The sequence below is a fragment of the Gorilla gorilla genome, chromosome 2 (assembly GCF_029281585.2).
Source record: "Gorilla gorilla gorilla isolate KB3781 chromosome 2, NHGRI_mGorGor1-v2.1_pri, whole genome shotgun sequence".
Taxonomy (NCBI): domain Eukaryota; kingdom Metazoa; phylum Chordata; class Mammalia; order Primates; family Hominidae; genus Gorilla; species Gorilla gorilla.
Genome location: NC_086017.1, coordinates 136,340,745 through 136,354,015, shown reverse-complemented (window position 1 = coordinate 136,354,015; position 13,271 = coordinate 136,340,745). Strand labels below are relative to the sequence as shown.

Below are 13,271 nucleotides of genomic sequence, written 5' to 3'. Positions count from 1 at the left end.
GTCTCTCTGTGTCGCCCAGGCTGGAGTGCAGTGCTGCTATCTCAGCTCACTGTAAGCTCCGCCTCCCAGATTCACGCCATTCTCCTGCCTCAGCCTCCTGAGTAGCTGGGACTATAGGCACCCGTCACCACGCCCGGCAATCTCCTGTCCCTAGTAGAAATAAACAATACTAACCACTCATGTACTGTGCTACATTGCATAGTAGAAGTTTCATCTAATGTGGCCAGTTTTTCTTGGCTGAAAAAAAAATCTATGTAACTTAACTCATACGTAAAGTGATAGTTTTTTTCTTTTAAAAGAAAACCAGTTAGATAATTGAGGTTATGATATGTTCAGGTTATTCCTCGAGCTTCTAAATATCAGGTTATATCATTTTGTTATGCTGAAGTATGGATAGAGTATGTTATGCTGCAGGAAGTATGGATAGAGAAAAATCTATATAGTGAGTTTTCTTCAAGGAGCTCAAGGTACATCGTATTAAGAATGCTTACAGAGGCCAGGTGCGGTGGCTTACGCCTGTAATCCCAACACTTTGGGAGGCCGAGGTGGGTGGATCACAAGGTCAGGAGCTCGAGACCCACCTGGCCAACATGGTGAAATCCCGTCTCTACTAAAAATACAAAAATTAGTTGGGTGTGGTGGGGCACACCTGTAATCCCAGCTACTCAGGAGGCTGAGGCAGGAGAATTGCTTGAACCCGGGAGGCGGAGGTTGCAGTGAGCCGAGATCGCACCATTGCACTCCAGTCTGGGCAACAGAGCAAGACTCCCTCTCAAAAAAACAGAATGCTTACAGATAGGGAGGCAAGAACCAAAGTGTAGAAACTAGAAGAAGAGGATGGTGGGGAGTGGACTGTCATTTATGATTTCTAACAGTCACTCAGACTACAGTTTCTTTTCTTTCAGGGCTTTATCTTAGGTAATAGTTGCACAAGTTGTAAAGAAGCATAAGACAATCTGTATGGCTTGATTTATTTTCAGTATAATAGCTAGGTAGAGAAAACTACAGCCGTATGCAAATATGAACTCCAAATAAGGCCGGGCACGGTGGCTCATGTCTCCAATCCCAGCACTTTGGGAGGCCAAGGCAGGCGGATCACTTGAGGCCAGGAGTTCAAGACCAGCCTGGGCAACATAGTGAAACCCTGTCTCTACCAAAACTACAAAAATTAGCCAGGCATGGTGGCACATGCCTGTAATCCCAGCTACTTGGGGGGCTGAGGCACGAGAATAACTTGAACCAGGAAGGTGGAGGCTGCAGTGAGTCGAGATTGTGCCAGTGCACTTCAGCCTGGGTAGCAGAGTGAGACTCTGTCTAAAAAAAAAAAGGAAAGCCATATAAAATAGATAAGTTATATCCCAAGCTGTGTTTTTGCCTTTGTTGTTTTTGAGACAAAGTCTTGCTCTGTTACCCAGGCTGGGGTGCAGTGGTGTGATCTCAGCTCACTGCAGCCTCGACCTCCCAGGCTCAAATGATCCTCCCATCTCAGCCTCCCACGTAACTGGGACTATAGGCAAGTGCCATCACACCTGGCTGGCTGGTTTTTTGTTTTTGTTTTTGTTTTTGTTTGGAGATGGAGTCTCACTCTGGCCAAGCTGGAGTGCAGTGGCGTGACCTTGGCTCACTGCAACCTCCGCCTCCCGGGTTCAAGCAATTCTTTCTGCCTCAGCCTCCCAAGTAGCTGGGATTACAGGCGCCCACCACCACGCCCAGCTAATTTTTGTATTTTTAGTAAAGACGGGGTTTCACCATGTTGGCCAGGCTGGTCTCGCACTCCTGACTTCAGGTGATCCACCCGGCCTGGCTAATTTTTTGTACTTTTTGCAGAAACAGGGTCTCACCAGCTCAGGCTGGTCTCAAGTGATCCTCCCACCTTGGCCTCCCAAAGTGCTGGGATTACATATGTGAGCCACTGCACCTAGCCATGTTTTTGCCTTTGAGATTGGAGAGAAGCATTCTCAAAAAGCCTTGATGGAGGGTCTTTTCAACATGAGTCTTGAGAAATGGATGACATCTGATTAGGAGAGGCACCTGTCCAGGCTTACTTACTAAAAGTATGTTAAAGAATATGGAGAATAAGGCCAGACATGGTAGCTCACACCTGTAATTCCAGCACTTTGAGAGGCCAAGGTGGGCAGATCACTTGAGGTCAGAAGTTCGAGGGCAGCCTGGCCAACATGGTGAAACCCCGTCTCTACTAAAAGTATAAAAATTAACCAGGCATGGTGGCACATACCTGTAATCCCAGATACTCGGGAGGCTGAAATGGGAGAATCACTTGAACTCAAGGGGCAGAGGTTGCAGTGAGCCAAGATCGTGCCACTGCACTCCAGGCTGGGTGATAGAGCTGGAACCCGTCTCAAAAAGAATATGGAAAATAAAGGGAAACATAAAGCCTGTAATGGCAATAGGTGTACTTTGAGGAGAATAGAAAATATGACTGATTCAGGCCGTAGGACATATTGGGTTTGGATATAGACAACCTCAAACTACAGTCTTATCAGAGTCTGCATTTACACATTCACTTTTGCATGTCTCTAAGACAGGGATTTTAGATAGTATTTCAGGAGGGAAGTTTTATGTCACCATCTTCCTAGTATGGACTGTCCTCTTTTTAAACTCCCTGTTTTCAAGTGAAACTGCAACATTCTGACGTTATATATGATTTTTAGTCTTTAATATTTCTCTAAGAACACCTAATCATTTATGATAAGATTCCTCATTTTAATATGCAGACATTCTAGATTTTGACTTGGGCTAAGAAGTTATACCCTCGTTTTCAGAAAATTCATTCCTTTATTTCTTAAACATACATTGTTATCTAAGACTTGATGAATTTTTCACTCTTCACCTTTAGGTCTTCTGATTTCCCAGTAATTGTGATTTTTTTCAAAGGTGCACATCTGTCTCTGTCCCCTAGGTGTTTAGAATCTTTTAGCCCTGACTTTCTGGTGATGTGATCACCTGGGGATGATTTGTGTTGTCACTCCTCTCCCCTCACAAGAGATTGTACCAATGTGTTAATCAAACAGAGAAACTTTAGTGTGCCTTATATGTTCTGTGACCAAAGGTGTTAAGACCTTTCAACTCCAGAAACCTCTGCTTCACCTAATTTAAGTATTCTGAGGCTTACTGTTTATATTCTTATACATTTCTCATATCCAAATATGACAGCTAAGAATTTTGTAGTCCTGCCAGATCCTGAGTATGGAAGCTGACAAAGAAACACTTTTAGGGGACCTAATCAGTTCTGGAGAAGCTCCAGAAGACCTGATCTTTAGAATTTCTAGCTCCTGGGACCCAGCACAGGAAGATCTGATCAGAGTTTAACAAAGTATTAGCCTCTTGAAACTTAAATTCAAATCATAAAACTTCTAAGGGAAAATCGTACCAGCTCAGTTGTAACTGGCTCTACGTAAAGAAAGCCGCTCACAGTTATCTGAGATTTTATATATTTATATAAAATACATATTTATATATATTTATATATAAATTTAATTTTATTTAAATGTTTTGGAGTACATAATATATTCTTATGGTTAACCAGATATATATGTAGATTGATAAGTACGGAAAAGTTGTACAGTGAAAAGTCTCATTCCTGTTCCTCTCTATCCATTTCCCCTCCCCAGAGAGTAACACCGTGTTAGTTTTTAGGTTTATATTCCTTCAAAGTTTTATCCTACAAATGCAAGTGTACATTTTCCACCTTCCATCTTGGATATAAAAAGGGAGATTTGTACTCTACTTAACTGGGAGCCAATCTTGCCAACTCTTTTATCCCTAAATTATTTTCCTTGCTGAAAAACACTGCCTTGGGGGAGTAAGAGTGGTTAAGTATTTTATCTAGTGATTTGATGTCCTCAACTTCACCACTGCCTCTTTATTTCAATGAACCACAGTAACTGAATACTTGAGGTCTGTGAAAAGTTTTTTAAGCCACATTACAGAGTTTGGACTTTGTCTCAGGATCAGCGGATAACCTTTGCAGTAGAAAGCTGCCTAAAAGCAAGGGGGTGGTATAGATTTGGACTTTGGAAGATCATCCAAGCAGAGTGGACAGTAGATTAGAGGAGTGTGGGAGTGGGCTAGGAGGCCAGTCAGGAGGACTGATGAGAGATGATGATGCTAATCTGAATTTAGGGCATTGGCAGAGAGACCAGAGAAAAGTGAGTGGATTGGGGCAATGTTTAGGAGGTAGAATCAACAGACTGCGCAATTAGTGGAATGTATGAGGTGAAGGAGAGGAGAAGGAAATACAGATGGCACTTGGGTTTTCATTCTTTAGAGTGCAAGGGAGCACAAGGGAAAGATTTGAGGAGTAGTGGAAGATAGGTTGAGCTTTGGCTATGGAAGCAAGTACAAATGTCTACTAAATCAGTTGGTTTTATAGATCTGGAGTTAAGAGAGATTTGGGCTGATGGTAGAAATTTGGAATTTAGCAATATGTAGATCATAATCATGAAGCTTTGTGAATGACAAGTCACATAGGAATGTATAGATTGAAAGACTGATTGGAAGATAGCTGAGGACCCAGGACCGAACTTTGAAGAATGCCAGCACTTTAAGGATGTTTTCAAAGTATAACCACCTGAGGTCAGCTGGGCATGGTGATGCCCATATGTAGTCTCAGCTGTTTGGGAGGCTGAGGCAGGTGGATCAAGGGCTGCAGTGAGCTAGGATCAAGCCACTGCATTCCAACCTGGGTGACACAGTACCGGGCCTTTAAAAAAAAAGAACGAAAGAAACATAAAGTATAACCTGAGGACTACCAGCATGTGAATCCTGTGGATGAGCTATAAAATTCAGATTCAGATTCCTGAGTCCCACGAGGACCTTGATGTATTCACATCCCTCTGAGAGACCATCGGTAGTGTTTTTAAGAAACATTTCGACCAGGCATGGTGGCTCACGCTTGTAATCCCAGCACTTTGGGAGGCCAAGGCAGGCGATCACCTGAGTTTGGGAGTTCAAGACCAGCCTGACCAACATGGAGAAACCCTGTCTCTACTAAAGAGAGACGGGTGTGGTGGTACATGCCTATGATCCCAGATACTCGGGAGGCTAAGGCGGGAAAACTGCTTGAACCTGGGAGGCGGAGGTTGCGGTGAGCCAAGATTGCGCCATTGCACTCCAGTCTGGGCAACAAGAGTGAAACTCCGTCTCAAAAAAAAAAAAAAAAAAAGATTTCAGGAATTTTTTGCAGACTAGTTGGAGATATAAGAGATGGGTGAAGGAAGTGAGTACTACAAAAGAAGCTTCAGGAGTGACCAGAGAATGAAATAAAAGGAAAGCCATGAGAAAATAATACTGACAAGGAAACAGATTTTTGAGAAGGAGGATGATGTCAGCTGTTGCATTGCCAAAAGGATCAAGTAAGAGGAGAACTAAGATTGATCACTGGATATTACAACATGAAAATAGTTGGTGACTTTGTCAGGAATATTTCCCTACTATATAGTGCTGGAGGCAGAAGCTAGATTCTCATAGGCTGTGCAGTGAATGGGAATGGAAGAAGTGGTTATTGCTGGGGAAGTGATGCCTTGTGAAAGCTTGGCTATAAAAGGGGTGGATATTGACAGGGTGTTAATAGCTGGGTGTGTTGTCAAGGGAGTGTGTATTTTAATCTATGAGAGACCTGAGTTAATTGATATGCTGATGAGAAGAAGTTTATAGAGATAGGAAGTTAGGAAACAGGAATAATGGGGTGTAACTGGAATGGAATCTAGAGCGTTAGATGGGAAGAAATCCTAGTGGGAGGGAAAAAATGATGTAGATATGGGGAAGTGTGTAAGTTGATTGGCAGGAGGTAGAGGTGGGAGTCGTTCCCATCTGATGGTTTTTGTTTATCTGTGAAGCTTGGTTGTTTGGAGAATGACAGATGGTGCATCAGAAGTTTTTGGTCCTTATGGAAAATGGCAGTTAATAGATGAGGGAAGCAAATTACTTGAGCAGAATTAAGATTGAGGTTAGAGACCATGAGTTTATGATTGCACCCTAATGTATCTTTTAGCTCCTTAAAGTTTTTCCTGTTTTGTATTTTCAAAGTAATTTTTCATACCAGCAGATTTTTTTTGTCTATCTCAGTTCCACGAGGTAAATTATGAAGTGTGATGTCTTGACTTTCAAAATATCAAAAGAAAGTATCATTTTATTTTAGAGTTTTTTGGATTTATATTGGTGTGTAAATGTTTAAGGCCAGCATATGGTTAAATAGAATCAGTTTTGTTATTGTCGGGAACTACTGTTTTTTCTTTCAGTTTTTGACTGCTTGTTTTCATTTGAAAAACGATGTTTTATTTGTTTCCTGTTTCAGGAGATTTACTGACCTTAAGCACTATAGTGATGAACTGCAGTCTGTCATCTCACATCTTCTTCGAGTCAGAGCTGTAAGTGGTCCCCAAAAGCTTTTTGATGCACATGCATAAGGAAGTGCTTCTCATGTAATCATTCTGTTTTCAAGTAGTAGGTGGTATTTATCATGAATAACTGATTTTTGCATTTGAATTTATATGTTCATCATCCAAACTGCACTTTAAAAAAAAATGTGCAATGGTTTCTGTCATAAACAACTCACTTAGCCTGTTTTCTCTCCATGGTTTGTAATAGAATAGTTGTTTTGGATGTTATCAAAAGGCCTGCCGTTTCAGTGCTGGAATGTAAATAAGTGTAGGATTTTAGATCTACATATCATATTTTTTCATGTTTTTTTTTAAAGGTCTGTGAAATAGTTTATAGGTGTTAGGCCATCCTGTGTCTGTGCTCTTAAATTCTACCAAATAAACTAATTTCAGATAATAGTCTGCCATGACAAAAGGGACTAGAAATCAAGGAATAATAATTATACTTAACCATATAGTTCAGCTGTAATAGGCAAAGAGGGAAATACTTCTCAGTAAATTAATGTACCTGGAAAATGTACCATCCGCTCTGGTCCCTTGTGGCAACCTAGAAGGAACCTTAGAACATGCCTGTGCCAAAGGCATCGAAAGAGACTAGGATACCAGGTAAGGTCACATTTTATGCTGATTGGAATCTGGAATCCTCTTTATTATTATTATTATTATTATTATTATTATTATTATTACTATTATTTTGAGATGGAGTCTCGCTCTGTCACCCAGGCTGGAGTGCAGTGGCACAATCTCAGCTCACTGCAACCTCCACCTCCCGGGTTCAAGCAATTCTCCTGCCTCAGCCTCCTGAGTAGCTGGGATTACAGGCATGCAGCACCATGCCTGGCTAATTTTTATTTTTAGTAGAGATGGGGTTTTACCATGTTAACAAGGCTGGTCTCGAACTCCTCCTGGCCTCAAGTGATCTGCCCACCTCAGCCTCCCAAAGAGCTGAGATTATAGTCATGAGCCACCATGCCTGGCCAGAATCCTCTTGAAATGAAATATATTGCCTGGAATTTGTTTTAATAAGAGTCCACCGATGAGCAGTGGAGAGTGGGGGCAGTTTTAGGAGAAATGAGTTTGGCCATATAATAATTACTGAAGCTGGGTGTTGAGAAATGGAGGTATATCCTTCTGTTCTATATGCTTTTTGTATGTTTCAAGATTTCCATGACAGTACAGAAAAAATACAATAAGGGAAAAAATTCTTCTGAAGGTCTTATATTGTCTTGATCTCCAGTTTAACTGTTCAAGAGTATCGTTGGACTCTTCGAATAAATTATAAGATACCTTCTCATAAAAGTTACCTGTGAGAATTATTAGGCTAGAGTCAAGAACTGGGTATTAGAAAGGACTGTGGATTAATGAGATAAAATTTGTGGACCTTTGGTTGCCTAGAAATTACCCAGACAAATTAGGCAATAGTTCTCGTGGGAGGTGCAAATGGGGGACAAACATTCAGAGAATCTGCATTGTACCCTCACATTGCTTCTAGTTTTTTTTTTTTTTTCTTAAGTGGTTTTTCAGCAACTTCTCTTTTCTTCCATGCTTAATATCTTAGTAGAGGATGAATGCTAAGCTTTTAGGAAGGAGGTTTGGTATCTAAAAGTACAGGGATCTAGAAAAGTTAGTGTTAGAATGACATTTTCCATCATATATTCTCTGGAATGCTAACCCTGTAAGATGTTCCCTACTGCAAACCGTATCTCCCTTGAGCAGTCATGATTCATATGTGGTGTTAAAGTTCTAAAAGGTCCTACAGAAAAAAAACTGTTAAATTTTATTGTCTCAGTGTTTCCCAACCTTACTTGATGATGGAACCACTTAAAAAAAAAAAAAAAAGAAAAACATTCAACACTGCACAGACTGCTCAAAAAATACTTGGGGGCCAGGCACAGTGGCTCATACCTGTAATCCCAGCACTTTGGGAGGCCAAGGTGGGCAGATCATTTGAGGTCAGGAGTTTGAGACCAGCCTGACCAGCATGGTCTTTACTAAAAATACAAAAACTAGCTGGGCGTGGTGGTGCATGCCTGTAATCCCCACTACTTGGGAGGCTGAGGTGGGATAATAGCTTGAACCCAAGAGGCAGAGATTGCAGTGAGCTGAGATCGTGCCACTGTACTTTAGCCTGGGAGACAGAGTGAGACTCCGTCTCAAAATAATAATAATAATAATAGTAATAAGAAGAAGAAGAAGGAGGAGGAGGAAATGACATCCTAGAGAAATTAGTTTAGAGGTCTGGGGACAACCTGTAAGAGTTTCAAGTAGGAGTAGGACTATGAGCTTTGTCCTGAAAGCTGGTTCTAATGTAGGGGCCAGCATCTTTTTTCTGAAGGCCAGATGGGAGGTGTTTTCAGCTTTGTTAGCTTTATGGTTTCTGTTGCATCTATTCAGCTCCACTGTGAACCTGACAGTGCTCCAGTGAGACTCTGTTTACAAAACAAGTGGCAGACCTGTAGTGTGTTAACCCCTAGTCTAGTGGGTACGTGTTTCCTCAGAGCAGGCCAACAACAGATGGAAAACATTTTATGATCCTCATACACCTACTTGAAGTATTTGCAGTGGCGGTTCTGTCACTGTAAGATGAGATCTTGAAAGGGTTGATTTGTTCTATCATTAATGTCTAATTCCTCATACTCATGTTTGGGTAAGGAATCAGGGAGCTAATTTATCCTTAGAGCTTATACTTAGAAACCGTATACCAGAAATTTTTTCTAGAGCTTTTTGTAGGATGAGCCTTTGGTCTTCCAGTTTGTTTTCGTAATGCTTTGGGGGAACGTAAAGCAAATTAATTACCATATTGAGGTTTTGTTTTAACTTGTAAAATTTCTGTGAATGGCTAGGCAGTTCACATTTCAGTGATGTAAATTGTAATTCTGTTGTTATTAAAATAATGTGTTCGTTGGTTAGGAGTTATCTTTTGACAAAGTAGCATAGAAGTATATGCATGTATTCAGCGTTTATATATAAAACTATATCTCAATAGAATTGAAAATGTATCCTTTCCCTTGGTTAATTCCACTTTGGGGATTTTATTATAAGGAAACAATCTGAAGGAAAAAGGCTTATTCTCAGAGATAACTTTTTATAATACTGAAAAATTAAGAATAACTGAATCCCAACAAGATTATTCAACAAGGAATGCTTGTATGTCTTATACACTACTTAGTGGAATTTTATGCAACTATTTATAGTGGTATTTATTAAATACCTGATGGGTAAGCATATTACCACTCTTGCTGTAGGCAATTTAAAAACAGTAATTAAAAACTTTGCAGAAAAAGAAGTACAAAAGTATAAGATATGATAAATATGGTAAGAGCACTGGTTTTAGTTTTAGGGGGATGGGATTTTCGGAGATTACTATTTTTCTTTTTTCTATTTCCAAGTTTATTGTAGTAAGCATGTTTTTTGTTTTTTGGGTCTTTTTTTTGGATGAGGATATAACTTTGACCTAAAAGCAATTTCTATTAAATATTTATTTCAGAGAGTAGCAGATCGACTCTATGGTGTATATAAAGTACATGGGAATTATGGTCGAGTTTTCAGGTAAGCATCATACAAACTTTAAAAATAATTAGCTTTAATTACCTTTTTGCCTGAAAACAATAATTCTTGAACATTTATGAGTGTGGAGAGAAGATTATTTCTTTTTTTGTTTGTTTTTGTTTTTTGAGATGAAGTTTCTCTCTTGTCACCCAGGCTGATGCAATGATGTGATCTTGGCTCACTGCAACCCCTGCCTCCTGGGCTCAAGTGATTCTCCTGCCTCATCCTCCCCAGTAGCTGGGATTACAGGCATGCGCCACCACACTGGGCTAATTTTGTATTTTTAGTAGAGATGGGGTTTCACCGTGTTGGTCAGGCTGGTCTCGAACTCCTGACCTCAAGTGATCTGCCTGCCTAGGCCTCCGAAAGTGCTGGGATTACAGGTATGAGCCACTGCACCCAGCCGTTTTTTGTTTTTTTTTTTTCGAGATGGAGTCTTGCTCTGTCGCCCAGGCTGGAATGCAGTGGCACAATCTCAGCTCACTGCAACCTCTGCCTCCTGGTTTCAAGCAGTTCTCTGCCTCAGCCTCCCAAGTAGCTGGGATTACAGACACCTGCCACCACACCTGGCTTTTTTTTTGTATTTTTAGTAGAGATGGGGTTTCACCATGTTGACCAGGCTGGTCTTGAACTCCTGACCTCGTGATCCACCCGCCTCGGCCTCCTAAAATGCTGGATTACAGGTGTATGCCACTGCACCCGGTTTTTTTTTTAATACAGGGTCTCACTTTGTCACCGAGGCTGGAGTGCAGTGGTGTGGTCTTGGCTCACTGCAACCTCTGCCCCTCAGGCTCTAGTGATCCTCCTGCTTCAGCCTCCCAAGTAGCTGAGGCTACAGACACACATCACCATGCTCTGCTACTTTTTATATTTTTTTGCGGAGATGGGACTTTATTATGTTGCCCAGGCTGATCTTGACCTCCTGAGCTCAGGTGATCCATTGGCTTCGGCCCCCCATAGTGCTAGGATTACAGACATGAGTCACCATGCCTGGTCCCCTACTTCGGATTATTAAAAAATTTTCTCAGCCAGGCATGGCGGCTCATGCCTATAATCCCAGCACTTTGGGAGGCCAAGGCGGGTGGATCACCTGAAGTCAGGAGTTTGAGACCAGCCTGGCCAACATGGTGAAACCTCATCTCTACTAAAAATACAAAAATTAGCCAGGCATGGTGGTGGGCTCCTATAATCCCAGCTACTCAGGAGACTGACGCAGGAAAATCGCTTGAACCCAGGAAGTGAAGGTTGCAGTGAGCTGAGACCACGCCAGTGCACTCCAGCCTGGGCGGCAGAGTGAGACTCCATCTCAAAAAATGAAAGAAAGTTTTTCTCAGGTGGTGGGTTCTAGGTGGGGAAAAAAAATTCTCATTTCTTTTGTATTTTGTGGTTTCATAAATTTTTGATTCAGCTATAATTTATTTGAATGTAAGATGTGAGATAGAGATTTAAATTTATTTAATTCCTTTATTAGAGTAGTAGGTTATCCATATGTCTTTGGTTGATCAATACATTAAAATTAAATGTCAGTTGAGACAGATCAAGGTTATATGACTTTTTTAATTAAAAGAAGCTTATTGATATTATAAAAATGTAAACTCTTCATAACTAGGACCAGGGTCTGTGAAAATATATGGTCAACTGTAAAAGAATAGTATAATGGGAAGAAAGACAAATAGTATTATACTTTTTGAAGTCTACCTCATACTGTCTGACTTAATATTAATTGCTTTTAGATTTATGCACAAGTCATCTCTAATTTTTAGTATTACTCAAACAGGAACCCAATTAAGCTTGGGAACAATGCTTATTTAAAAACAAAAATTATATCCCATAGGAGACATGGGGGGGGGAATTAACATAAACTAAACATTCTCAAAGGTAGCACATTTATTATAGTTAATAAATGAACTTTTTAATTAATTTGAGAGGCAGGTAGACAAAAGATCAATTGGTTGAATCAAATTTAAAGAAAATTATTTGCATTAATGCCACATGATAAATATTGTACAGGTTTGTTTTTTTTGCCAGCTTAATAAATTATTAGCCACTTTACATTTAAAAAATTTCATGAGGCTGGATGTGGTGGCTCTCATCTGTAATCCTAGCACTTTGGGAGGCCAAGGAAGGAGGATCGCTTGAGGCCAGGAGTTCAGGACAAGCCTTGGCAACATAGCAAGACCCCATCTCTACAAAAATAGTTTAAAAATTAGGCATGGTGGCACATGCCTATAGTCCTAGCTGTTTGGGAGGCTAAGATGGGAGGAACACTTGAGCCCAGGAGTTCAAGGTTATAGTGAGCTATGATCACACCACTGCACTCCAGCCCAGGTGACAGAGCAACACCCTGTCTCTCAAAAAAATAAAAACAAAAATAGATAATAAATAAAAACATCTTATGAAAACTGAGCCAGAAAGACCAGAGGTGGTTGAGGTAATTTAATCAAGATCTGAACTACAGCAGTTGCCAGTGAAGAATAAAGAGACCTAAATGATAGACTTACCAGTGGATTTTTTTCAGTCATTCAGCACACGGTAACTGAGCTCCTGTTACCATGGTAGGTGCCAAGAATACCAAGATTTAATTTAGGGCAGTTGAGTGCCTAAGGATTTGTGATAGAGAATGTAGGTGGAATGGTGGGTTTGAGGGATGAGGTTGAGGGTTCTCATGTGGATAAATTGCATTCTAACTAAAGATTTTTATTAAGCAGTTAGAAATTTGGATCAGGAATTTAAGAAGCTAGTGAGAATATGAGTTGTATATATAAAGTGTGTCCTTACAGAGTGATTTTTTAAAACATAGAGTTAGTTGATAATATTACAGGGTTAGAGCAAGTCTACAAGAGACTCAAGGGAATATCTGCATTCAGGGATCAGGCAAGAAATTGATGAGGAACATGGAGTATTCAAAGTCAAGGAAGTGAAGGGAACACTTCAATAACTCTTGGAGTTATACTGTAGAGAAATTGAATTTAGGCCAGGCACAGTGGCTCACGCCTGTAATCCCAGCACTTTAAGAGGCCGATGCGGGCAGATCACTTGAGGTCAGGAGTTCAAGACCAGCCTGGCCAACATGGTGAAACCTCATCTCTACTAAAAATACAAAAATTAGCCGGGCATGATGGCATGTGCCTGTAATCCCAGCTACTTGGGAGGCTGAGGCAGGAAAATTGCCTGAACCAGGAGGTGGAGGTTGCAGTGAGCCAAGATTGTGCTGCTGCACTCCAGCCTGGGTGACAGAGCAAGACTCCATCTCAAAAAAAAAAACAAAAAAGAGAATTGAGTTTAGATGAGAAGGGGGAAAATGGGTAAGTACATCTTTGG

General features: G+C 40.7%; 1 protein-coding gene across 2 annotated transcripts in view; it reads left to right on the top strand.

Annotated features, from left to right (window-relative positions):
• The window catches only part of SNX4 (sorting nexin 4), a 78,550-nt gene that overhangs the window by 35,602 nt on the left and 29,677 nt on the right, over window positions 1-13,271 (top strand). For both annotated transcript variants that reach the window (XM_019024626.3, XM_063704122.1), the window contains exons 7-8: window positions 6,317-6,389; window positions 9,889-9,950. In XM_019024626.3, coding sequence (XP_018880171.1) covers window positions 6,317-6,389; window positions 9,889-9,950 — 135 coding nt within the window. The remainder of the gene's footprint in view (window positions 1-6,316; window positions 6,390-9,888; window positions 9,951-13,271) is intronic.